We start from the raw sequence: 27,650 nt of genomic DNA on the forward strand, positions 1-27,650 counted from the left end.
TTGAAAAATCACCTTGCTCCATCAAATTAGGTGGTGTTTACTTATTCCCATTAAAAAAATCCATGCTGTAGGATATCCTGTGAGTTCTCTAAATACCATTGACAAGAATTTAAAAGCACAATTAAAAAGATTCATCAAAAAAAACAAAACACCAGCAGCAGAACTTTTCATACCTGTTCAAACTTCCTGCTAGATTAGTTCGTCTTAGGCATGCTTTGATCTTTCTCTGCATTAGTCCACCAAACTGCCCAATAATTTCTGAGCATGTTTTGCTTTCTCCCTGTCTTATAAGATAATAATTTAGAATTCTTCAAGGAAAAAGAGTTTTTTGCTCTGTCAGCAGAATATGAGCCTGTTGAGGCACTCAGTCACAATGAAAAGGGATGCTATCAAGGCCTCAGGCATGTCTTGCATAACTGGTTAAATTCACTTTTTGGTTTTGCAGCCTCCAAACTTCCTCCAGCTCTTCAGACAATGATAATCATTCTGACACATGATTTCAAGAACTTGTTTTTTACCTTGATCAAAAGAGATCTCCAGGTTAAATGTGATTTTTTTATCTACTTAAATCTGTTTTCTAAACTGGCATTGGTATTGTTTATCATATCAAGGTAGGCTCTCTGGGTGGGATTCAGTTGCCAGATGGATGTCTAGTGCCATTTTAGGTACTTTAGGGGTTTACACCTAGCTGTTGTTCTAAACATTCTGAGTTTTGCTGTCATGACTGCTATTTGGTAGCTAAACCAACACCAAAAGTCTGTATTTAGATACCTGACTGATTCATTCTGTCCTTTCCTCTGACATCATCTCCAGAGATGTTTGAACATCACTGTGAAGCTATTTTAACCCTGTATCTCTGTATGGCTGTTCTCTTTCTTCACTGTTCAGTATTGATCCACTTTATTTTCATCATGCCTCTCTGTGAAGGGTAAAAACCTGGTTAGGGTTCTCAGTGGAACTCTAACTGGAGAATGGTTACAATTTCCCTCCCTTATAAAATATACTCTTCTCAACAATATTAAAGCATCGGATGCCTTTCATTAAATAAATGATTTATTATTATACACCCCAAAATCTATATACAATAACTTTTTATGTAAGAAGCTTGAAAGAATCATACTTAACCATCTACCTAAATATATGATGAGTATTTCTGTAAGTTTCTACAGAAATTTATTTTCTGAAACCTCAATTATTCCATCAAATTACATCTCCTGCTTCCAGAGAAACATCACCTAAAATGTAGAAATCAAAGACAGTGGCTTGTTTTATATTGCAGTTTTTTTCCAGGTTGAAATTTTAGAAATAAATTCCTAAAATTTATAAAGACTGAGAACAACAGCAACGTCATCAAACAATATTCAGATAACCTCAGGGCATCAAAATCAGCTTTATTTAACAGCATTTTTCCGCAATAGCAGATGAATTTATTTTAAATGAAGAATGGATAGACATTACACAGCACAGAGTGGCAGAAGAGAACAATGTAACTACTTGCATACCTCTACTTTCTAGTTGTGAAGAATTATTTGCAAAGTTAAATTCAACATCTGTAAGTAAGGCTATTTTCTCCAGTAATTGGGGTTAGAATGGACCCTGCAGACAGAAGTTAAATCAAGCTGCTGTTTTGCTGCAGCCAAAGACACACACAGCATGAATTGGAATGTGCAGGCAATTTGGCATTACCTCCAGACTCAAAGAAAATGGAGTGTCTGCATTTCCAGAAATGCATAAATCATCTTGCAACACTTGCATGAAAGTGAATGCATGTTTAAATGTTCACCAATATTTATGATGTATCATCATCTACAACAAACTACTTTCACAATTCATACTTTCCAAAAATATTTTAAATATTTTCTTACATATTTTTGCCCAAAATAATCTGTAAGATGCTTGCATGTTTTCAAATATCTAGATTAAATCACCATTTGTACATACATATAGCAAATTTCAGATCAAGCCTTCAGTATAGCCTGGGTAGTAAGTAAGTTTTATGTGGTGCTGACCCATCGATATATATTCATAATTCAAAGTGATAATTTTATGGTTTTGTTTTTTTATTTTATTTTTGTTATTTAAAAAATAAAAAGCTGAAGTTGTAAGCAGAAAAAATATTGTTAAACAGAAATGCAATTTAGCATAAGAATATACGTTGAAAGAAAGAAAATGTAATTTCTAGGCTCATATCCAAAAGGCACCATAAACACATAAGCAGAGTGAGAGTATACATATGCTGGCAACTATACATATGTTTTAACACCTTGTCTAATTGGCAACCTCCATTATTTAATGCTCACATCTTCAAAATGGCATCTCTGCACCTACAAAATCCATTCACTCATTTTTGTTCCAATAGCAAATAATGCAAATTTATAGTCACATGTGACTTGGTGAGGGTATTGATCACTTCCTTAATTAGCTGCATCTGTGCTCTGCAGAATAAGGATCAAATATGAATAAATATATATAGACAGAGAGCAAAGTAGTCAGGTAATTTCTCTCTTTCACCCATCCACCCATCTTTTAGAGGGGGATGTGGATGATGAGGTGATGAGGAACACAAACCCTACCCTTGCCCTGAGGATTTACAAACTCAACAGTGGAATAACAGGCAGTGAGTAGGACACAAGTCATTGGTCCACAAAATACATTCACTATTGCAAAACAGTGAAATTGCTATTTCTTATGCATCATTCTAGATTCTAGTGGAACTGCCACATACCCATTTCATTGAATCACAGAATCACAGAATGAATCATAGAATGTTAAAGGGTAGCAAATGGCCTTGAAGATCATGTAGCCCCAGCACTCCGTGCCATAGACAGGGACACCTCCCACCAGACCAGGCTGCTCAAGGCTTTTTCCAACCTGGCTTTCAACAGTGACAGGATTGGGGCACCCACATCTCGGGGAAACCTGTTCCCAGAGGGGTGTCTGACCACCCTCAAAGTAAAACATTTCTTCCTAAAACTAACCTAAATTTCCTCTCTTTCAATTTGTACCCAGTACTCCTTGTCCTGTCACTCCAGTTCCAAACACAGAGTCATTCCACAGCAACCCTGTAAGTCCCCTTCAGATACTCCAAGTGGGGTTTCACAAGAAGACCTGGTCTCTTCTTCAAAGCAATGCTTCAGATATTGGCTCAAAATAGATTAAGTTCAGCAAAACATCAGTTGTGTAGTGGTGGCTCATAGAGGTGAAAACATTCTCTTTTCTTTGTTGTAAAGTCATATTCAACATATGAGGGAAGCATGGAAGAAGCAGATAGGAGAGCAACACAGAAAATCAGTGAGCCATGAGGAAGAGAAGACAAGCTATGAGAGAAACTGAAGCCACCTCACTCCAGATCAGGCATGGGGTTTGGGGATCCTTACTGACAAGGAGGCAGGCAGCATTTTTAAAACGAGATTTTTACCATAATCCCCTGAAAATTAATTATAACTACCCAATTATGGTGGGATTGATCTAAACACATCTGTCTACAGTGAGAATATCAGTGTGTGACAGAGCAATCACAGTCAGTTAGGTGCACCAATAACCCAAGTCTGAAGTGCCTACACAGCCTGTGCTGGTCTTCCCAGCTACAACCATCATCAAGACAGCTGATTCAAAGTAGAAGTCTGTGTCCCAGCTCCACATTTAGTCAGATGACTGCCAAACCTGACTCCACTGGATCCAGATCATTTTTGAGGTTGAGTAGTAGAGCAAGTCAGGGGAAAATCTTCAGTTAAAAATACAGTCAGAAAATTTCAGCAGGAAACAGAAGACAGTCTTAGCTGTCTGCACAGAATGAAGATGCCCAAGTAGGTAGGAACCTACTGGGAGGCCACAGAATCTCTTGCACTAATCCATACACTACATTTCATGGGTTTTAACATGCTAAATAAACACAATGTAATTTTCAAACTTGTATAATATTAGAAATAAATTTAGATTTTTCTCCTGAACACTCATTGTCTTGGTGCTTTAAGTACATTTCCTAAATTTAGACTTTACCATAGATGTTTGTGTTTATTAAGTGATTTAAAGAATAGCGTTAGTGCAGAGTAAAGAAGTATCTTCATGATAACCTAAATATCAGAGTCATAATCTTTTCTCCTTCTGCTCCAACTTCTGGTCAGTTTGGAGAGTGATTCACTTTAAGTCAAGATGTTGCCTCATGCTGAAATCTTACCATCCTTTACTCACATTGAATCAGTTAACTCCTGCTCCTATGGGAGACATATGTTCCCTCTGCCTTTGGGTTTCACACTTGCAGAGCTTCTGGCTGCTTGTTTTTTCTCCAACATAAAAAAAGGAAAAAAGTATCATTTCAGTTTAACTGTGAGTTGCAATATTATTCCAAGATCTCAAAATCATTAAAACGTTAATAAAATTGTTACAGAAAATGATGAGGAAGGAAAAGGACAAGACAGAATTGTAGCAAGGCACAAAACCGCTGAATTTTAATTTATGATATAAAAACACCCTCTTAGATTGGAACTCATTAAACAAGTCTCAGCAGACAAGAAGAATATGTGGATATATATGGATAGAGAAGGTTATAGCTGTTCTGAGACAAACTGAATAAAATGTTTCATGGTCACAGGTACCCTTTGATTTCTCCTATCATCCAAAAATAGTGATTTTAACACTATTGGTTTAAAAGGATCACCAGAAAATCAGATGAAGAAATAGATCAGTTGTTAAAAAGTGACAATATTTCTCAAAGATTGAAAAGTAATGTGATTTAAATAGTCTTCATACACTTTGTATTTCAAAACTTCAGAATACAGGCAGAAAACTCAGTCTCCAGTTTTGCCATGTTTTATTACTGTCTGATGCTTAGGTAGCAAAAAGGGTGATTCAATGTAAATGAACAGATAGCTAAACTCCTATTATGTGCCCCAAAACAGAGTGATGCTCCTCTCCCTCTTTCCTCCTCTAATGTTATCATTATTATTTTATTAGGTAGAAAAAATCTGTCATTCAGAATACACAGAATTGTATCTTTATTTACTTGTCATTATCCTTTCTTGTTATCTTTTCTGAAAGGAAATAGAATTTTTCTAAATTAATAAAATTAATAAATTAATAAAACTAATCATAAATGTTTAAAATATTTTTTCTTAGTCTGATTTCATATTTATATACCCATGTTAGAAGCTCTTTATTAATCCTTTGGAAGTATAACCATGGGTATTTTTTTCCCTGCAGGATTATATCTTTGAACATGAAGAAACTGTTAGTCCCCCTGTTAATTTTTCATTTTCCACATTAATTAAAAACTTGTCCAGATGGCACTGTACAAATCTCTTCCATGCAGATTTCTGGCTTTGAAATGCAGCTACCCACCTCAAAAAACATCATTTCCGTCTGTTTGGGAAAATAGCTCTCCATGCTTCATTTTATGTATAATATTGTGTGGGGGAGAATGTGTCACTTGGAGTAAAAGGAGTGGAAATTCATTTCCAAATCTCCCACTCTCCATGAAAAACTCCTCATAGCTATTTGTGAGTACCTTTGTGTGCATACATGCACGGATGCCTCAGAAGTAAGATCAACCAAAGAACTCCTATTACCTCACTATAATGTGTACATATAATTCTCAGCCAGGTGGTTAATAAGAACAGAAACCAGTAGCCTTGATGTATTTGACATCTCTTGAAGCAAATTATTAAACCAAGCTTAATCCCCACCCAAGAAGTGCCAAAAAACCACATGCCCTCATTAGGTCTGACCTACCCAATCATGGGACTCTGAGAAAATGTACAATTAAATATTCATGGAAAGACAACACAGTAATACATTTAGCATGCAGTAAGAACAAATCCTCCTTCCTTGCTCATCCACCACCAGATGCCCACTGTCCAGGAGAAGCTCTCTATCTGCAGGGATCTCTTTGCACCCACAAGCTGCCTGCTGAGCCTGATCAGGCACTAATCAACCCCTAGGGGTGCCTGGATTGCTAGAGTCCATTTCTAGGCTCCTCCACACCAACACTCCTGTTCTGATTCCATTCAAGGAGGTTTCACACCAAGGCATTTCTCACCAAACACTCAGCTACCTGTCCCTGTCTCACACTGAAGTAAACTCATTGCAATGAAGAGAGCTTTCAGGGCTCTGTAATGGAGACCTGTTTGCTCAGGAACCAGGTCTTTGCCACAAATTAAAAATGATATTTGTCTTTTCAAGAGCCAACCTTCCTGCAAAACCCAACCTGTCTGTGCTGGCTCCCCAGACACTGCCAGAGGAACACTTGGTAATTAGCCAATGTGAACTAAGGTCTCTTATCATTTTGCTTTCTTCTTTTCACCAACTGTGGGATAGAGACATTTTTGTTTTCATGAATGGATGATAGATTGATGTGTGTATGTATTTATTACAAAAAATATTGATTTCCCATAAATAATGTATTAGGAGCTCTTCAACTGCTCAAGTAAGTGCCTGCCTTTTTTTCATACTGTGCCTGCAGTCCTGCCTGCACATCACAGATTTTACTATCATTGCAGTTCTGTTGCATGCATAACATAGTAACCAGATAAAAATGACTCTGATGTGTCAAGAACAGAAAAGTGTAAAACATTTTCTTTAGCAGCATGTGACTCTCTAAGACTTCTGTTTGTGAAGGAGCCAACACAGTGTGCTGTCACCATTTGAATATATGGCTTCAAAACCCACTGCAATTAAAAGCTTTCAGAGAGCTGGTTTAATATAGAGCATGACATCATATTTCCTTCCATGCCTCCTAACTAAAATAAAACCAAAACCATGAGGTCAGGGTTTATTTATCACTATTGATTCCAGATACCTCTCTTAAGCTCAGCCTTAAGAAGAATGTTCCTCCTTCTTCCAAGGAAATCAAAGGAGGACAGCAAGTAGAACCTCCTTAGGAATCTGAACAGTGCCTACGTGACAAGAAAAAGAATATTAAAAGCCTTCACCATATCTGATGAATTAAATGTTTATTGCTCTGTGGGTGTTTGGTCTGCAATGCTGGCCCTGGACATCAATAGAGGTCTTGTTTAAAAACCTCTAGTTGCATTCTCAAAATTCAGGGGACAGGCTGGACTTTAAAGGTTTGACTGTTTAAAAAGATCAAATATTTTTCCTTCAGTTTCAGTCTGATCACACTCCCTTGGAAAGTAAACAGGATCAAATCACTGGATGTCAGAGAGGAAAATACATAGATGGTCTAGCTCATTCATGTGGCTCTGTAGAAGGATTGCTTCTTGCAGATTATTTTGTAGCATTCATTCACTGTTTTTCAGTATTGTAGAAGAAATGTTGCCTTTGGAAGAGTCTGGCAGACCTGTCAGGGCCTGCATTACTGTGATTAGTCTTACCTTTCCCATTTGGTTTATCTACTCCAGCTTTTAGTGTGTTAAATTCCACCAGGGTTTTTTACAACTCCTTGCTGACACTCTTCTAGAAGGAACCTCAACATTATTAGATGAGGAAGGACAGTAAGAAATCCTGGCCTGTTTAAAGCTGATTGCAAAAATGCTACAGTGATTGTGATGGGACCAGGACTAGACACATGGGGAAGGCTCTCCTCCACACATAAATTCAGCATGATAGTCAGCTTAAGGGACTGTGGAAGAGAAAAAGAGAAGGAGGAGAGCTCTTCCTTGAACTCTCTCAAATATGGGCTGCTATGGCTGCTAATTTAGATACAAATATCACCACCAGCAATCTGCAAAACCCCACTGATACACCTTCCTGGCATATCTCTAATGCTATGATTTATGAGCTTAAAATAGTTCTACATCTCTCTTCCCTCATACCAGTGGTTCTCTCCTTAGGTATGAAGAAAAGAACTGTGAGTTCCCTCTGCAGTCACTGCTTGCCCTTTGCTGTTGGCTAAAACAGGTGAAATAAGGAGCAAAGCTCAAGGCCCAATTCTTTCATCTTAATTTTGGTGCCTTGATTTTGGTTCTGTGTTGCCTGGATTGTAACAAATTACACAAGTTTCCCATGTTTCAGCTTCTTTGCCTTTAAAATGGGAATACTGATTTCAGTTTTTCAATGTACTTTATAGTATGTGGACATAAAGCACTACCAAGAGAAGAAGGTTTTACTTTTTTTTACCTTTAGTCTTTTTGATAGAGGTAAATTCCATAAATTATCAGCATTACCTCTCTAATGCGAACACATCTTTGATGTTTCTGTTGAAGAAACTCTTTAACGACGCTGATAATATAGAATCTCTGTGTACTATTCCTGATAATTTCTATAAAACCTCATTCTGTCACCAGCAATATATATATTACTGAAGACTGTGTGTCCTTGCCTTGTCAGAAACTGCAGCCTTCACTTTCTTCTTTCACCCATAGTTTTATGTGTACTGCAACAGCTAAGAGTAATTTTTGTTTCCAGATTCAGATAACTGCCCCCCACACACACCTTTATGGGTCAAGCTATTGTTTCCTCATATTATGCTGCAGTCCCCTTTTATTTCTGCAGTATTCTCTATCCTTTAAATCCCTTGCTTAAAATCTCCTTGGTGATTTATTTCTCTCCTAAGCGGCCTCTGATTTTCACCTGGGCTTCCCTCCAGGGTAGTCTATTATTTCACTTTCCCTTTACATTCCTTCATTCTATAATTAGTATTTTTAGGTCTTTCTGTACAGAATAACAGCTGGACTAAATTTCCCAGATCTAATGTGTGATTACTCTAGGTGATTCTGTCTTTCCATGCAAGTGTGCAGGAAAGTGAAGAGAATAACCATCCAGGAAAACACCTGAAAAAGGCAATGACAGCAGTCAGTCATGTGCATGACACCTGGCACTCAGCAGCCACGGAGGGTTCAGGGCTGTAGTCTTCAATTTGTGGGCTGACCAAGGGAGAAACGTGTCCTTTATGTCTCAGGTATGACCACAGTGGGAAATGAATGGTAACTTTGGCTCTCACAACATGGTGACAGCACAGTGCTGGTCCTTCCCCCTCAGTGGGCAGAAGAAACATGTGGCAATCCCAAGGTCACAGCAAGGAGGAGCTGTTTGGGCTCTGTCAAGGCTCTTTCAGATCACACAGCTCAGTGCTCAGCGTTCTGGGGCGCACAGGGAGGCAGAAGGCGCCTCCTGCACCCCAGTGTCCAAGGCTTAGGCACTCTCAGTGGCATCCAGGCACTCAGCAGTCAGTCTGCTCTGGGCACAGCAGGGCCAGCTTGGCCATGTCCCACTGGGGACCCTGAGCCCAGACTGCTGAGACAGAGCTGTGAGAGTCAGCAGGACTCCAGAACAATCAAGGCACAGCCAAGGATAGGTCTGTTGACACAGGGGTGCTCAGGTGCTGGGGGATTCAGAAGGGAAAACGGCTGAGTATGAGCTCCTGAAGGGGGAAAGCAGGGAGGCTGGTGAGGATCAACAATAAAACCTGTGGAAGTGGGGTTGGTCAGTGTCTTGAGTCACATAGCAGGTGGGAAACAGCAGCCCTGGGACATCCAGACCTGGCCCTTAATGGCCAGTAAAGGCTCCCAGGTGCTGTGCCAGGGAGCAGACCTCAGCCTGACAGCTCAATAATTCCTACTGTCCTGCACTAGTTCCTGAGTGGGGCTACAACTACTGTGTTTTCCAAGAGGTCAACAGGCCCTTTACTCCTCCAGATGATCCTTTGCTCTAAGACCAAGACTGAGTTTTTTTGTTCATCCTCAGGAGCTCTATTTACCCAAACCACGATTTCACACGTTCAGACATGAGAAGCATAGAGCTTTATCAAGGATTTAACCTACTTGTGGCAATTCTGGAACATCATATCACACATCTATGGTTTCTTGTATCTCTGTAAAATTATTTACTTATTGTGTCTTTATTAATGTACAATGGATGTGCATTAGTGAATCAACCAAAGCAGAATTAAACTGCTTTCCTGTCTACTTTTGCTTTACCTAATCTGTGACATTTATTGATCTGTGACAGTAATGTGTTTTAAACACACAGAAATGGTGAATTGTTATTTTTTTGATTTTGATCTTCATTCCCATCTATTACCTTTGTTATTTTTCACAGACCAGTACACAGGTCCATGTATTTCTCTAATATGCATTAAATTTTTCTGTAGCCCCATGTTATTGACTCCCTAGCCAATTTACTTTACTCAACAGTATGATCTATTCAAGTGGAAATGGGAAGTTTATGCAATACTCTCTCTAGACTTCTCTGAATGTATTATTCTCTGAGCCACACTGGCTGGAGTGCCCCTTTATTTTAGAAGCTCTGCAGTCCTGCAACACTTGCACAAGGACCACTGGCAACCCAAGGTCCTGTGGCTGTGCAAGGCAATGAATTGAAGATTCTGTGAAAATGAGATCATTGAAGAACTCTGTATACATGTTAAAAGACCGAGAGGGAAAAAAGAATAAAAATGTTTGGAGGAATGCTTCACTGAGGATCCCATATAACACTGGAAAACTCCCTGAATTGGTGACAGCAAGTAAAATATCCTCTATCACACCATGATGGGATGTACCATTCAGAAAACTTGTTCCAGTTTTGTCTGGTTCCTCTAAAGCCCTCAGGTCTGGCCCTCAGTGAGGCTTCAAACAGAAAGTGTGAAACAACCTTTAGTTTCTCACAAGCCTCCTTACAGTTTTATGGTGGCCATAGGTTACTGAGAATGGGAAAAAACCATGTACACCTAGTTTACATGCTCATTTACAGTTGGGCCAGCTTGAAGAGAGCTTACAAGATGCTCCAGGGCATGGTTTAAATTTAATTGCACGTATCTCAACGGAGACACCTTTATCAGCCGACTGTCAGATTCCATATTATCACTGTGTTGCTACCATAGCCCTGCTCAGTGTCTGAAAGGGCTGTATTATGTGGTAGGCTAGAGCAGAGAGAACAAGGCTCATCCACTCTGACAGTCTACTCCAGTCTTTTATTCCTGTCCCATTGTGTGTCCATCACTCTGGTTTTTAGCTCTACATAGCCACTTTCTTCCTGTGACAAATATTCTTACTCCTGCCCTTACTTGATTAATCTTTTCACCAGCTGTACTTGTGTTTGCAGAGTACACGTTGCTATGCATTCATTTCACCACCTCCACACCTCGCAGCATTGGCAACAATCACATTTGTTACAAGAAAATGCTGTTAACTCCTTGCATGCAAAGTTAAGAAAATGAAATGTCAGTAATATGAATTGTGACTAGACAGTGATTTTGCTCTAAGAGTGAGTGAACCCTACTAGGAAAAGGAGACATAGCACCACATGGGAAGGCACATTAGAATAGACAGCACTTGGCTTGACAGAGTTGTGGTTCCCTCTGTTTGCTCCATAGTTTGTGGGACTACAATTTTCAGCAACAAATTAATACACTTGCCCAACACACGCTGGCACAAAACGGGGAGGAGAGTGGGCGGTAGCACAGCAAGATGTTTGTGTGGTTAAATACCAAGTCACTAAGGCTCTAGTAAGTGCTCAAGAGTACATGCTGTAGCTCCTGGGTTTTGAAGGAATGACACCATTTGTTGTGTGCAGACAATTTCCTGCCTTTGTATCAGCTGTCAGAAAGACAATACCCACCCAAGGACTTGGGAGGCTGTGCCAGGGCCCAGGAAAGGTGTTCTCATTCTTCCAGGCTGCATTGCCAGGGCTGAGCACCATATTTTTTCCTGTGATGCATTTAATTAAGATTTGTCTATCAGATGCAGCAGGTGCAGCTTGCAGTGTCAGTGCCCAACATCTGTATGTTCCTATCCTGCTAATTCCCAAATGAAAATGTGCAATAGACTTAAAGAGAGTTTGTTTCTGTCTTCACTTTTACTTGAAACTATTTGAACAATTTTTTGTTCAGGCTTTTTTGTTTCTTTGATTATGTTTTATTTATTCCTTTATTTTTATCTCAAAGAGGGCACTGTTATTAAAAAGCTCCAAGGACAGCCTGCACCATTCTCCCAAATCCATAATTTTCTCCTTACAATTTTTCTTCAAAGGGTGAATAATATACTATTTAATGCATTGAAACTGCACTTTGCTAATGGAAACACTGCCTGGAGCTGCTTTGAAATTATATCCAAAGAACCCCAGAGCACCGAGCAATCTGTGTGATGGGCACTGCGAGTGCCCTACTGTTACCATGTCCTGGCAAGTAATTTTGACATTCATGGGAGTTACTCCCACTAAGATTTGAACCTTCTGTACTGGGTGTTTTGGGTCTCACAGGGTATGTCTTCAAAACTGGTTTGACTGCTTAATGCATCGCTTCAGAACTGGCAAAGAGTCCTTACAGAGAATGACCTTGTTCTCCGATGTCAGGCCAACTCCTTCAGATGGTCTGTGTTTGTCTCTTCTGGTTCCTCCCCAGCTCACTTTTCATCTTGAGCTTCTGCTTTCCTGCCCAACAGCCATGCAGGCAGGTGCTGCTCACTTCTTATTTCTGTGTGCACCCTCATTTCAGCTCCATGACAAAGGTGCCTCTGCCCATGCTTGCTCTTTGTCTCCCCAGAGCTTGGTTTTTCCACAACAGCACAGTATTCAGCTCTGATAAACCTTCAGTTCAGACTACTCCATACTTTATTTTCCTATTCTAGTTTATCACTAACACTGCCAAAGGAAAAACACTGGCAAGAGAACTCAGTGAAGGTTCATACTGAAAATGAAATGGTCATTCATTTATTATGTATTTTTTGGCAACAGTCTTTTTTTTAATAGTCATTTATGCTGGCCAGAGGAAGTGCGTGGACAATCTGCCAACACGGGCGAGCTCCTGAGATTTTCCAGTAAGTCTTGCGCAGAGAGTACGTCCCTTGACGTCTCAACTCCAGCAGTTTTGGGATCACTTGAAAATCTGATTTTATCTTTCCCTGGAGTAAGTCGTGAGCTCCCAAGACTATGGAAAACAACTCCGGGTCATGACTGAGCTAACGCACGCATACGGCGGCACGGGCGCTGCTCTGCGGCCGCTCCGGCCCCCGGCGGGGCTGTGCGGTGACTGCAGCCCGGGCGCCGCGACCCGCGGGCAGCGCCCGAGCCCCGGGTCCGCGGGGCGGGCGCGGCTCCGGGCGCTGCCGCAGCAGCGCCGCCGCCCGCGGACTACAGCTCCCGGCGTGCCGAGCGGAGCCCGCCCGCCCCGGCACTGCCCGGCTGGGCTGGGCTGGGCCGGGCCGGGCCGGGCCGGGCCGCCTGGGGTCGCTGGGAGCAGCGCGGGCGGGGGCGCGGCCGGTGGCGGAGGCGGGCAGGAGGAAGGTGAGTGTGTCCGTGTGTCCGTGTTGTCCGTGTGTGCGTGCGGGGGCCGGCGCCGCGCCGGGCAGGTGAGAGCCCCGCGGGCAGGAGGAGGAGCAGCGGGAGGCGGAGCAGCAGCGGGAGGAGGCGGCGCGCTCCTGCCCGCCGGGGATGCGTGTGTGCCCGTGCGTGTCTGCGCGCCGCTCACCTCGGTATCGCTCGGGTCACTCGGTGGCGGGTGGATCCAGCTACTCCCGGCGCCGGCGGGAATCGCTTATCCCAGCGCGGCCGGTTCTCGCTGAGGTCCCGAGAAGAGCGTGAGTGAGCAGCGGCTGTGAGCGATCACGTATGTGCTATAGACGCACATGTGTTTCCTACGCATGCAACACATTTGTCGGGCTGCAGGCTTCGCCCCGTGACACCGGGCGGCCTCGAGGGGGATGGGGCCCAGGCGAAAGGGGTAATAACGAATTAATTGCAGATGAGAAGTAATATCCGTCTTTGAGTCATCAGTCTTTGAGGCATAATTTCATTCCAAAAGCTCTTAGATGAATGGTAGATCTTATATAGGAAAGCACTGCTTTTCCCATAGGATTATCAGATTTCCACCGGAGAATACAGATCCTGGATTATTGAGCTACATGGGATTTGCGTGTTTCTTTCTAATTAGTCTGTGAATCTGAGTGTAAAATTCTTTATTTGGAAGGGGGGGATGGGAGTTATATGCTTCTAAAAGAACAGACATATATTTTCTCTGACATTTTACACAGTTTTTCTGGTTATCCCGTGCTCTGTGCATACTTACTGCCTTAATTGGATAGTGGTGTCAAAGGTTGATTAGATTCCCTAATAGATTTTGGATCTGCCAGAGGATTGCAGTTTTAAATGCGTGGTTAAAACAATCGTGTTTGCTGTCTCCCCTCAAACAGTTGAGAGGAGGGCTGATGTATTACATTTGCGTTATCTTCCCTTTGGTTCATTAACGTATCATCGTGAGGTTGTCGGGTTTGGTTTTGTTGTTGTTGTTTTTTCCCCCTGTGCTATTTCATTTGCAGACCGAAAAGAAATGAAAGTCAGAGAGGATTTGTTTAATCATTTAACAGCTGACACAAGCCATGTCCCTAACAAAACGTTGGTGAAAAAGTGGTGAAGAAAATTTCTGGGATACAGCAGCGCCAGTACTGTGAAGCCGCTTCTGCAGGTCAGGGGCAGCATTTGCTGGAGGATGCCGTAGCCCAGGAGGTGAGGCTCGTGGGGACAAGGTCAATGGCTTGCATGGAGCTTCTCTACCTGGCCGAGGAGAGCAGAGAGGTGCCCCTGGGCACCACTACTGGCTGGAGCCTGCCCCCCCATCCCTACGAGCAGCAGCAGTGTGAGGGGGGTGAGGTGGACCCCAGAGCAGCCGCTGCCGTGGCAGCCCTGCACTGTGAACGGCACTGCAAGCCCTTGCAGAGGGGCCCTGTGGCTGAGCCCCCCCTGGCATCCCAGCCCTCCTCCCTGGGCACCTCGCCCCAGGAGCACCCTGCCCCCTCCAGCACATCCCAGCCCTGCCACCCAGCCGAGAGCTTGCCCAGGGAAGAGGATGGAGGGAAGAAGAAAGCCTGCTGCTGTGCCCAGGAACTCGAGACATCCTTCACTTATGTGGATGAAAATGTAAATCTGGAGCATGCAAGAAGTCCCCCCACTCCTACAGGTGGCCAGGATGCCCCTCTGCAGCAGCATTCCTGCAGGGAGCTGCCACCTGAATGGGCACACGATTCTCCTTCCTTGGTCTCTGAGGAGGACGATGCTGCCTCGGAGGCAGCAGCTGGGAAATCCGTTGACTATGGATTCATTAGTGCCATTTTGTTCCTGGTTAGTGGCATTTTGCTGGTGATAATTTCCTACGTGGTACCCAGAGATGTGACTGTGGATCCCAACACTGTGGCTGCCCGGGAGATGGAGAGGCTGGAGAACGAGAGCGCAAGGATCGGTGCTCACTTGGACCGCTGTGTTATCGCTGGGCTGTGTCTCTTAACCCTGGGGGGCGTGGTGCTCTCCAGCCTGCTGATGATGTCCATGTGGAAAGGGGAGCTGTACCGGAGGAGCAGGTTTGCATCCTCCAAGGAGTCTGCAAAGCTGTATGGATCTTTCAATTTTAGAATGAAGTCTGGAGCAAATGATAATATGCTCGAGCTGTCGTTAGTTGAGGAAGATGTGCTTGCCATAGATAATTAGTGTGGTCATGATTTTTAAGGCAGCATTTCTACAGGAAAATATGTTTCATTAAAGAAAGCAGATGCAGCTAAAGATAGCTGGTGATGCAGTTTATTTGTCTGACAAGAATGGTGTTATCTTAAGCTCTATAATCAAATGTTTGCAATATATGAGTACTTGTTGTAAAGGGGAACTGTGCCAGATGAAATGCAAATCATATAAAATAATGAAAACCACTGAATAAAAAGAGACTTGTGATAAGTAGGTTCCTCAGATACTCGTTTATCATAATATAAAACATTCCATTGGTGTCTTGCCTATATAATTTTCTTATTACTCCCATATAGAACAAGAATGACCTTGACACTTTCAAAGCTGTTAATTTTTGAAGCCTGCAAGATTATTAACATTCTACTTGACAGAATATTAAGAGCAGGACCAATAATTAAATGGTAGGGCTAATATTTCATTAAGAGATGCTTTTTTATTCTTTAATTTTAAGCAGATCCCTTCTCTTCAATTAAGTAACAGCTATGGGAAGAAAGAGCACCACTTGGTCATGGCTGGCCACAAACCTCCCATATTTTCAAACAATTGTACAATTAGTGATGATTATTTAAAATATGAAATAAGAGGCAGAGGGCAGGAAACCATATGGCTCTTGGTGCTGGTAGGAGACAAAAGGCTCTTTCAGCTTGAGGTCAGCGGCTCCATTTCAGTTCAGATTAGCAATGATTGATAGTCATTAACTTCTGATAGCTATAGTGACCCATATAAAAGAAGTTTAGTTCCTGGTGGACAGATGTCTTTCTATGAAAACTGCCATAACATGAATTAACAGACCTCTTGTTTGGAGTCTCAAAAGACCCAAAGACTGAAAAAGCATAGGGATGCTGAGACTTTTTCGGTACACATGCCAGAAGAAATTCAAGCTCAGCTACAGGGCTTTGCTTATACTGAGGCTGTCTGCATCTTATTAGTCCTTTTTGAAACTTCAGCTTTATGTCACTAGGCTCTCACCCTTCTCATAACCAGCAAGGAGAGGTCAGGAAGGAGCTCTCTTGAGACTTGTTCAATAAACCCCAATTTATGTGTAAAGAATAAATCATCAGGAAATACAGAGGTTAAGTATCAGGCAGTTTACTGGCTGACAAGAAACTCAGCATAGGGGATGATCAAGGGTACGTGTTGCTATTAATCTCAGTTGTGTGGCACTGTAGCCAAAACCTGTACAACTGATGGTATTTGCTTTTATTACCAGCCATTTTCTGGAGAGCATTGATAACTTTGATGTGTTCTTGCAGTGCTGGGAAAACCAGTTCTTACTGAGCAATGGTTAATACATATACATACATACATACATACATACATATATATATATATATATATATATATATATATATATATATATGTCTTGTTAATATGTATATGTCTGCTATATGTGTATGTGTCCCTGGCAAAGCCAAACATGGGTGAAGACCTCTGTCTGTGCAGTCTCTGACTGCAGTCTTACAAGAAATGTGCTTCATTATGACAGCCTTCTCAGTTGTGAGTTAACTCCAAAATATCAGGAATATGAATTATTTTTAAAATAATTCATTTTTTAAAATAACACCATTTTTTAAAATAACACCATTTTTCCCACTGTGACACACAGGAGAAGAGTTCTTTTGGGAAGGTGGGAGGAGATTTCCTTTATGCCCCCTTTACCCAGTAATATGTGGCAGCACAAAGTCCAGAATAACAAGTGGATGGCAGAAACATGGGTTTCTCACAGAGAGACTGAACACCATTTTGCCACTTGGTTCTTTGTTCTGCTTCTCTGGTTTTTGTCAGGAGACAAGTGCAGCACCCAAGTCTGACTCCATTAGTTCAGTCCCTTGTGCTTGCTGGCTGCAGGTGACCAAGGTCCCAAGGAGCTGCCCTGCACCAGGTTCACACCTTTGGTCAGCAAATTCCATTGTGTGGTACCCAGGCTGTAACACTGGCCCTGCAAAAGAGATCTTGCTTCACATGTTCTCTGCTCCAACTGCAGCTTGAGGTCAGTGTTACTGCATAATTAAATGAGCTGCCTTATTAAAGGGTGCTGCTGCCCAGTAAATGATTCTCAGTTTATGTCATGATACACAGTGTGTTCTCAGGCAGTAACTCAGCAGTGACCTGCATCTCCACAGTCATCTTTGAAGAGCTTACATCCTTCTGGCTGTGTCATCAGAGATTCCTAATTGAATCTCTAGGATAATTACATAAAATGTCTTATATCTGGAAGCTACCTCAGCCTGTTGTGATCAGTACTAGAGAGGAAGGAACTACCCTGAGAATCTGGATGCAGAGCAGGAAGGTTCCTCTTTTGCTGGCCTTGGCCGGTGGGTGAGGTATGTGACCACAGGCTGCACAGCTTGACACTTCTCAAGGTGGGCAAGTGGGAACATCACTTCCTCTCATCTTGCCCCTGAGGATGGGAAGGGCCTGGCCCTCCCAGGGAAAGCCATGCCAAGCAAGAGGGCAAATGTTGCTGAGCTGGGGTCAGCAAGGTGGTGTAAGGCAGGGGACAGACATCTCGGGGCATGAAAACCCTTTCGCCTGCCTGGACCCCATGTTCTTACCTACATGACAGAAGCTCTAAAACTGAGGCTGGTGGTTTTGAGAGCTATTATTTTTATTTTTTATTATACATATGCATTAAATTGGAATACATTCCATTATTGCAGGAAGATGTCAGCTTAAGCTGTAAGGATCACAGATTTCTTGCAGGAACCATGACATGCCTTAATGCTGATTATTAGCACTAGAAAAAGGAACTGTCAGTATGTTATTGTCAAGTGAGAAGTTTTCTGACACTTTGTAAAATGCCTGTCACAGATCATGAACCTGCAATACTTTAATGAACCCTGAAATTTTCCCTGAGCATCTTAAGGAAATATTATTCAACCTAATAATCTAAATGTACACTGCAGAAGTGTAAGGAGTAATAAAATTTAAACAACAGGACTAACAGAGTTTCTTTATTTTGGTGTAAGTGTGTGCTATGAAAGAGGTGAAGGAAGGCCTTCAGAGCTCAGGAATTTATCAGATAAAAATGCTCGGGACATTTCTCTGATCACTTTAGAAATTGCAGCATGCTGTGAGTTAGTGGTGCAATATAAAACCTCTGGACTCTCAGGTTCTCGTGCTGTGAAACCAAACACAGACAGAAACCAAAGCTCTTGCTGTCTGGTGGCTGATGGTGGAAATGAATGTATGAACCCACTGGCCAGGCCTTCACAGCATTCACCTCACATGAGATGGTACCAAAGGGCGAGGCCAAGGGACGTTTATTGCCCCCTCATGCACCCTCGCGATTTGACTTCCCCTGCTCAAAATTTAAATGTTCTAAAGATACAAATAGTAGAAGAATTCTTGGTGCTTTTTTCACTGCCTGGGCTAAAGTTGTCACTTGATTCATTGGAGAGCTTTCTCCTTTTTTGGGAAACTAAATTTTGGCATATACTGAGTGGGTTTTAGGTGCCCTCTAAACATCTGATTCTGAATATGGATTTCTGAGTACCCTGGAAACAGAACAGGATTTGTGCCCTTAGTGTATTTCTGACCAGCCCCAGCTGCCAAATATGACACTTTCCCAATTTCTACCTCATGACATGTCTGCTGGCTGGGCCCAGCCCTGGTCTCTACCTTCCCACTGGGGGTATCCGTGCTTCCCTGAGCTGTGGGAAGGGAGGCTGCCGGTGTCCGGCTCCCTGCTGCTCAGACAGCTCCCTCCTGCTCACCGGTGTTCTCAGTTCCCTTTTCTCGCTCAGACGCCGTGGCTGAGGCTGGACATTTGGAGCTGCATGGCATCTGCTGGGGATGCTCACCAGGACAGAGGCTGTCACTGCACTATCCCAGCCCACATGCTGTGGATGCCCAGCGTGTCTCCCACCAGCCTCGCCTGCTCCTGCCAGCCTGAAGCCGGCCCCGTGGCAGAAATGCCCAAGACTCTCCTAGGAAGCTACACTGGGTTGTTGCTGGGTTTTTACGTGTTTACAATTTTTTAGTCTTTGTAATTCTTTTCAAAATCTGTCTGCAATGAGTTTACTGACTAAGAAAGCAACTGGTTTAATTTTGTAAGACTGATTCACAATGGGGTGAAACATCACAGTCCATCATGAGCTGTTCAGTAGTGCATTTGATGCCTTATTACAATCGCAGCCGTGTTCTGTACAGAGGCAAAAATAAATGTCTATGAATTTGAGCACTGTCATTGTGGGCTTCTTTGCTCTTTGCTGATTCCAGTGATTGGCTCCTCTTCTCTCTCCGTGCCATGGGTGCAGTCCCCAGTCCTCAGTGGCATGGAGCCCATGTAGGCAGCAGGGCCACCTGGAAGAGGCAGTGTTAGATTGAGCTGTGCCAGCACACCAAGCCCATCCCCAGCTCACCCCTCCATCACGTCCCTGCTGCTTTTCCTTCCCAGACAGAAGTGCCAAGCAATGCAGCTTCAAACCCTGCTGCACTCATGTTCCACCCAACTCCACACAACCAGAACAAAAAAGAGAAAAAGTGGGTGGGAGCAGCCATGGCTGTGTGAGCAGGCAGCTGGTGAGGTGCTGTGTCAGGAGGTGGGTGTTGAGCCCCTGCTCACCATCACCACATGCATGACCACTTCAGTATCACATCCTCACCTTGGCCCAGCTTGGCCATGGCCAGGGCAGGAGGGCAGAGAGTGCTGGGCCCAGCACCAGCCATGGTGGTTGATGATGGATGGGCATGCAGCTCCCAGAGGGCCCTGGGGGTGATGGGTGATGCAGGGAGATGCAGGAGCTGTGTTCCTGGAGGTTTGTGGGCTGGGCATTGCCCCCTCAGTGTCAGCTTCACCCCTCCCTCCAGAGTGGGCAGCAATCAGAGGGTGCTGATGTGGGGCCAGCAGCGACTGCCACCAGCAGCTAAGCAGGACCTCCAAGGAGCCACAGTTTTCTCCTGGCTTTTTTTGCTTCTCTCAGATCCCCAGTGTACGTCAGTTAAGCACCTTGAGTGCCTTTGACAACCTGTACTCCCTTCCAAACACAATTCAAAGGTATGCCACACAGGTTATGCCTCGTCAGGTCACTTTTCATTCTGGTGTGACAGAATCAGACCCTTCCCTGCCACTGTCTGTGAATCACCATGTGAGTGGGAGCGCTGTGGTGGGTGTGGATCCAGGCTGGAGCAGGGACTGTCTACTCCTGTTACCTGTTACCACAGAACAGAGTACAACAGGGCTCCAATTTGCCATCCAGGTTTCAGGCTGTTACTGCTACAGGAGTAATAAAGGTGTCCCAGAAGTTTGGCCCAGAAGGCCAAATTGGCTGCAGTGACTGCACTGATCCCAAATGCAGGCTATGGTGTGCAACTGATGATTAGCAAGAGGTTAAGAGAGTAGATGTATTTATAGATATGACAATCCATTCGCTTAAAGAACTGGGAGGCTCTCTAACCGAAAGAAAACACAAATTCATTTTTATTCTTTTTACAGATTTCTTCTTACCATTTTAAATTTTGAAGGATTCAGTGTCATGTACTATATTCACAAGGTTTTTTTCCCTGTGTTTATGAGTCCTGGCAAGGTCAAGAGTCCTATAGGCTGCGAAAAGGTGAGACTTCTTTGATTTTCTTACCAGTTTAAATTAAATTGTGGATATTATAAATCTGCATAAAACCAAACAAGACAAGAATCTCTTATTTGAAATGAACCTGCTTGATACTTGTTTGTGTAAATGTAAATGCAGTGCCCAAGGTAGAAACTGAGACAAATAATGCACGTTTTATTTAGATTTTCAATAAAAAAATGATTGTTAAAATATTTCTGCAGACTTGCTGTATTAAAAACTTGTAAAGAGTTCTCTGCTTATTTATGTGTAGATTGGCCCACTGTTACATATGATAAAAGATACTGAGCTATTGCCATTAACTGAGCTACACCTCATGGGCATTTGACCATTGTTTTGAATGAGGGCATTACAACCTAACAAGTGTGGTTTTTGTTCACCTGCACCCAGTGTGTAACCCATAGACCACTGAAAGTTCTTCCATCTGCATCAAGAAATGAGATGCTGAGCAGCATGAAACATAATGTTCTCAAAAAGTCTCCTGCACACAGATACCAAAGAGAGCCACCTGGAGAGCTGGAGAACCAAGGCTTCTTTAAGTCCCAGTCCAGCACTGCAGAAAAGGCTAAATTAGTACAGAACCACTAGAATAAATTAATCTGAAAAGGATCACAATTTTTTTTCCTCAGAGGATGACATTTACATTTAATTTAAAGTACAAAATAATCTTTAAAAAAAAAATCTCGAAAACTCAAACTAAATTTGCTAATATTTGGAGGTATTTGGGTAAGGTTATGCACATTTAAGAGATTTGTATTTGGCATAAAAGGCATAAAAAATCAATAGGCTTCTGTTGAAAGAATAAAACAGATATCTTTACATCAGCATAAAAAGCTCCTCTTTTCCAATGATCATTTCTGTTTTGACAGATGTGTATGCAGGGAAATTTAGCTATTGTTGAATAAAACATTTCCAGAAGCAAAATTGATTAAGTCCCTTTTGCAGAGGAAAAAAATCAATTCTTCCCATTAGAAGGATCTAAAAGATGTTGATCAGCTAGAAATGTAAATAAAGTTCTTTAATCACTATTCTCTAACTGCAGTGTATCCATCTACATGGGATTGTCTTATCTCTTTATAGCTTAAAATAAATTTGGTTGAACTCTAACATGAAGTAGCTTCTGACAAACTAGCCAGAGTAACTGTGCTTGTATGTAAATAATATCAAGTAGCTATCCTGACATTTTGGTATAGCTTTTCTCAAGGATTAGCTGTTCATGAAATGAATGTATATGTGCTAACAATATATCTAGGCTGGGAACAAAAATGTACTCACTGAAAGGCAGAGCAGTAGAAAGTATGTGACTGTTCAGTTCCTATGTATTCTGATTTCACGTAATAAAGACAGCACTTTAGAGATCTCTTCATTAGTAATTGTTGAGGGCTATTAAAGGTCATGGAGGGCTATTAACAGAAGGATGCCAAGTCTAGCTCTGTAAGTCCCTAAGCTTCTGATTGCTAAGAGCTGAGAGAATGTGCTGGTCTATGCTTGCCCTTCCCTTTGTTTTACATAAAGCTGTTACTGCTGCAGGCTACTATCTGAGCCTATTTTGTGACAGATGGACCTTTGATTTGATCCAGACTGACCCTGTGTTCTCAAAACTTCGTGCTCTTCCTATAGGGGCAATACCAAGTAGTTGTTTGCCACTGTGGCTTCCTAAAGAAGGAATCAATAGATCACGGCCTTAACTTTGTTTTTCCCTCCTTACAGGAATGGTAACCATGGCTGGAAGAACTCTTGAGAGGTCATTTTCCAGTCTTCTGGAACTTTCACCCTCCATCAGTCCTCAAAGATGATTACTCATGGCTGTGAAATGGCTGCTGAATTCTCTGAGCACTCTGGTGTGAATTTTATAAGGCTCGCATGATTTGCAGATACATTATGTATCTATGCAGCCTCTCCTGCTCTCTACCAGCCTAAGTTCTTAAGATCTGAAGTCTGTGGATAGTCTGAATACTTTTAGATTTTTTTAATGAGGCAAAAAAAGGTTGAAGCACTTCAGCCTTCTCAATGTCATTTTCAATTGTGTCCTGTCTCACTCCCCACCAAGCAGAAAACCTGTTCTTTCTTTGTCTTTTTTCTTCTTTCTGGTATAAATATAGAGCACTTCCTCATGACCTTTTTTTCTCTTCTATGAGGATCTCACTTGCTTACCCCCCAAAAATAAATGAAAATTATTATTTATATGTTCTAATTTCCCCAGTGGGGAAATTTCTTAAATTTTAGGTCACTGTTATGGTTAGCCAAATCCATGTTTACAATTGTTATTTTTCTTTCACGTTTTCACATTTCACATATGGTGTTTTGTTTCCTTAATTTTGGTTAAGAATTTGCTAAATTTTCCTAAATGTCTTTTCCCTTTAAACTTCTGCTATGTGGGACATAGTAAAAAGTGCTTTGAATTTAGCTGAAGTTTCTTATTCCTTGGGACCACTTCCCTGGAGGCAGAAATACTCAGTTCTAACAGCCCTGTATTGTGAGGGGTTATTTTGTACAACTGAGCTCAGTGAACAGCCTGGTGACCACAATCCCCACTCCTGCCCACCTCCATTCGTTCCCCACTCAGCCTTTCTTCAGTGTAGGCAGCAGTGGTCCAAGGTGGAGATTTTGTGTTAGTCCTGCTCTTTGAGCCAAGCTGTGTTGTTAAGGAAAATACTCCAGGCTTGTCTATGAGATCAAATTACAATGCATGGCTATTGAGATGGGAAATGTCTTCACTTAAACTTCACAGGATATTGAAACCAGTCTTAGCAAAGAGGTGAGTTAGAAGCAAAAATCAATATTAGACAATGCTGAAATGCCTCTGTTCAGCTGCTGTTTTAAATGCCTTGTACAGGCCTTTCAAATCATGTTGCCAACAAATGGAGGAAATACAGCTTTTAAAAAGTCAGAGAATTATTAATAGTGTGCTTGACCTCCAGCTCTGCACAGTCTACAAAAAAAGCATCATTTTTCATATGCTGCTGCCTTATGCCTAATTCTGCAAACCCTGTTGGGAAGCAGTTGCTCGCAGGAGAAGTGCATTCAGAGAGTGAGGGTCAAAGCTTTAGATCCGTGATGGACTGTGGGAGGAAAAGAGAGCAGGAACAGCTCATGGTCAAACCCCTGAACAGAAAGGGAGGGTTGCAGGGACCCTGCACCTCATACATCATTCACACACTAATGGTATTTCTTGTCCTGGTGTGTGAGAGAAGAAAATTAACTGTGCTGAGGTTAAGCATGCAGCTTTCCAGCAGGGATAGAGAAGTATGGAGAGAAGCAAATGTCAGATGTCTTCATGAGAAAATGAATGCTCTAGCCACTATCCTGGTGTCTGAGGAGTGATTGGGGAACCAGCACCTCCAATTGTGCTCCCCTTGTGCAGCACTTGGAGCACAAAGAAGCAGTCTGAACCTTTATTAACTTTAACCACTGTCTGAGTAACCTAAAGTGACAATCCATCTCTCTTATTGCTGTTATTAAGTCAGTTTTGGACAATGCCTTATCATCTGCAGAAAAAAATGAAGAGGAAATATAATGCAGGCAGCAAGTTTCTAGGTAAAATTAGGCTGTCTGAGAAGGGGAGAAGAACGCTGCACGCTGCACTGAACAAATCTTTGCATTGATTTCTGGAACCAGAGCCTTTCTAGGAGCGCCACAAATGCATGTATTTATTTAGTGCTTGGATTCAAAGAGCTGTCAATCTTCCTCTATCCAGATAACTCCAATTTGTGTTCAGGTCTGGGGTGCTTTAAGGTCATACATTATTTCTGCTTGTGCTGTTCTTGCTTTTCACTTTGATGCCAGCTCTGCAGTTCTTGGTCAGCCCCACGCAGCCATGTGTGCAAACAGAACCATTCCTGCTTGGTGGCAGTGGGCAGTGGCCAGGTGACACATGGCACTGCTGCAGCTCCAAGAGTGCACGTGTGAGCCTTGGAAATGGAATACTTGTTCTCATAGAGAGTCCTAAATAATCATTTAAATATGCATGGAGATCTCATTGATACATTGTCATCTGAGACCCAAATCTCATCTGTCTGTGGGCATGCTGTATGTGTGCTCTGTGGCCCAACAAAGAACTAGTTCCTCCTCTTTGACTATCCTACTTATTATCTGGTTCTGTGTCCAGTGCATAGGAATAAAAGGCAATTCTTTTATATCTCCCCTTCAATTCAGATGGGATTAAGGCTGCATTTCAGCTGGGTGGCTGAGGTAGCCTGAGATAAAATTTGAGGCCAGTAATAAGTTACTACTCCTGCACAGAGCAAGATGAAAGAAAAGTAGTTGTGAATGGGAGAGATAAACAGCTCCTGGGGATGCTCCACAGCACAGCAGTAATAGCTCAAGTCTATGGTTTAAAATCACTGTCTTAACTACTGCAAACAGAGCTGGTTTTAGTGGCTTTTTTTCAAGGTGAAGGCTAGAAGGCAGGCCATGGAGGACAGATGTGGAAAATTTGTACCCTATTAAAGAATCCTTCACTGAAACTATCTCACTTTCCATTAAAAATTCCAGGATACATAACAATAAACTTGCATAAATATCTACAGTCACTCACACACAGGATGAACCAATGCATTGCAAGGTCTGTATCCAAACACTGCAGGAGTTGAGTTTGTCACAAAAATACCATCTTTCTTTACCTTGAGCTCTTGTGGAAATCCTAAGTTAATTTCTATGTCCACGCAGGATCACATGATGTTTACTGTCATTTACATAGGGCAATGTTTGGTTTAGTTCCTTTTTGAAATAAGGTAGTTTACCATACAGTTACCTGTGCCTCTTACTATTTTACCTCAGTGAACAGAAGGGGAAAAAATAAGAAAAGTTTTTGTTGTTGTTGTTGTTGTTGTTGTTGGTTTTGGTTTGGTTTTTTTTTGTCAGGGAAAGTATGTGGAACTAAAAAGAAGAAAATGGAAGGGAGGTGAAGGTCTTGTCAGCAAGCAGGTAGGAATATGGATTTCATAAAGTTAATAGTTACAGTCAATAATTATTGTGAAAATAGATTTCACAATTCATATTGAATTGATTGTAGGCAGCTTGATTGATGCTGTTGTAATACAGGAGGCTAATCAAGACTGGGAATCAAAGAAAAAGAACTGAAATCGAAAGGCAAGCCCTTACAGATTAGTCATTCTTTATGCCAGTAAGCCAATTTATCAGCAGTAATAAAAAGTCCTGATTTTGAAAGCAATGACTAATTTTCATAAAATATGTCCTGTAGTTCCATCCAGTGTTTTCAAAGGTTCCTGTCTCTTGTCTGTTTTAATGGAAGGGATAGTCAGATGCCAGGAGTTTTTCACACTACACTGTATAAGAGCAGTTATGTTTCCATTTACTTTTTAAAATTTAGTTGCTTTGGACAGACCTTAAATTCTCTCTCACATCATTCTTTCAGAATAAAAGTTGATTTTGCATTTAATTCCAGAACACTCTATATTCTTCAAGTTTCCCTAAGGGCACAAATCACCTGAAAACCTTAGGTAGTGTCTTCATGAAATGCTGAACAAAGCCATCTTGTGATGTACCAAAAGGAGATCTTGTTCTTTTTTTCTACTTTCACTCCCCTCCCACCTCTCCCAGCCTTGCAGTCCCTCTCTGCCTTGTGCATCAGCCCCCTTATAGACCAATGGTAGGCCCAGACTATTTGATTATTATTAGCATAATTTTTATCACTTCCTTCCATTTTATATGACCCATTCACTTTACTTTACAATATATTTCCCTTTCTCATCTTGTTTCAGAACTAGTTTCAGAACTAGTTAGAGACTCATGAGCACCTTGGGGAGAAACTGAGATGCTCCTGGGCGCCTGTTCCTCGGGGCCAGCTGTGTGTGCAGGGACAGTGTCACAGACATCTTTCATGAAAAATCCTTTCTTAGGATTTTTCCTTGTGAGAAGCTGCAGTTTCAGCAACCAAAAGTAAACAATGGTTATCTGCTGCTGTAGAATGCAACAAGTAGACCTGTGATTGGTCTCCTGTAGATGTTTAGATTTACTGACCGCTCATGGCAGAGCCGGCTCTTGCTCTCTGTCTGAGACACAGATCTTTGTTATTCATTCTTGTCTATTCTTAGCTTAGCTAGCTTCTCAAAGAAGGTTTCTCAAGAAACCTTTTCCTTTCTATTTCTTTTTAATATAGTCTTAATGTAACATGTATCATAAAATAATAAATCAAGCCTTCTGATCATAGAGTCAACATTCTCATCTCTTCTTCATCCTGAAAACCCTTGTGACCATGGTCACAGGACAGCCAGACCCTGGCTGAGCAGTGCAGGCTGTCCCAGAGGCACAGAGCTGCTGCAGGAGGGCACAGGGCCTGAGCACTGGCTGTGCCTCCCAGCACATCACTCAGCTGCGTGGGTCGTGGGGTGCAGGTGTCTCCTGCATGCTTCATCCAGGACTGGACAAAGGTGGCTCGAGTGGAGTGCAAGTGCCTCTGTGTCCTTATGTCCTTAATCATCACAGCAATTGTCCTCACTGCTCTGCCAGCTCTGCTTGGATCCTCACCCCTCTCCTTGTTCAGCACCTCCTTTCCTGTTAAATTTATCTCTCTTGTATTACTCACTGTCTCTTTGCTGTCGTGAGCTGCATGCAAAAGCTGGGTTTATTGTTTGAGATAATGCATTCCTGCTATCTCAGTGAAATAAGTGTATTCCATTTGTTTATTAGCTAATTAAACTAATCTCTAGAAAACCTTCAGAA

General features: G+C 42.3%; 2 protein-coding genes and 1 long non-coding RNA gene across 6 annotated transcripts; 2 read left to right on the forward strand and 1 right to left on the reverse strand.

Annotated features, from left to right (window-relative positions):
• Window positions 1-1,385: 1,385 nt before the first annotated feature.
• On the reverse strand, window positions 1,386-12,716 carry LOC143695352 (uncharacterized). Of its 2 annotated transcripts, none has more exons than XR_013184468.1 (3): window positions 12,216-12,716; window positions 4,192-4,283; window positions 1,386-3,217 (listed from the first exon to the last, which is right to left on the reverse strand). It is a non-coding gene; the product is annotated as an uncharacterized LOC143695352 (long non-coding RNA). The 2 variants fall into 2 exon arrangements; XR_013184470.1 differs by having other exon boundaries at window positions 1,386-3,376.
• On the forward strand, window positions 12,701-27,650 carry LOC143695351 (uncharacterized). Of its 2 annotated transcripts, none has more exons than XM_077186895.1 (3): window positions 12,701-13,173; window positions 20,834-20,951; window positions 22,677-27,650. In XM_077186895.1, exons 1-2 carry the CDS (start codon window positions 12,840-12,842, stop codon window positions 20,851-20,853), a joined length of 354 nt encoding a protein of 117 aa, XP_077043010.1. In that variant the 5' UTR covers window positions 12,701-12,839; the 3' UTR covers window positions 20,854-20,951; window positions 22,677-27,650. The 2 variants fall into 2 exon arrangements, 1 of the variants encoding a protein (XP_077043010.1); XR_013184462.1 differs by lacking the exon at window positions 12,701-13,173 and adding an exon at window positions 13,233-13,466.
• TMEM74 (transmembrane protein 74) lies at window positions 13,356-19,576 on the forward strand. 2 transcript variants are annotated; one of them, XM_054645608.2, is made up of 2 exons: window positions 13,356-13,495; window positions 14,253-19,576. In XM_054645608.2, exon 2 carries the CDS (start codon window positions 14,416-14,418, stop codon window positions 15,364-15,366), a length of 951 nt encoding a protein of 316 aa, XP_054501583.2. In that variant the 5' UTR covers window positions 13,356-13,495; window positions 14,253-14,415; the 3' UTR covers window positions 15,367-19,576. The 2 variants fall into 2 exon arrangements, with proteins under 2 accessions (XP_054501583.2, XP_077043005.1); XM_077186890.1 differs by having other exon boundaries at window positions 13,357-13,495; window positions 14,205-19,576.

The sequence above is a fragment of the Agelaius phoeniceus genome, chromosome 1, assembly GCF_051311805.1.
Source record: "Agelaius phoeniceus isolate bAgePho1 chromosome 1, bAgePho1.hap1, whole genome shotgun sequence".
NCBI classification, from domain to species: Eukaryota; Metazoa; Chordata; class Aves; order Passeriformes; family Icteridae; genus Agelaius; species Agelaius phoeniceus.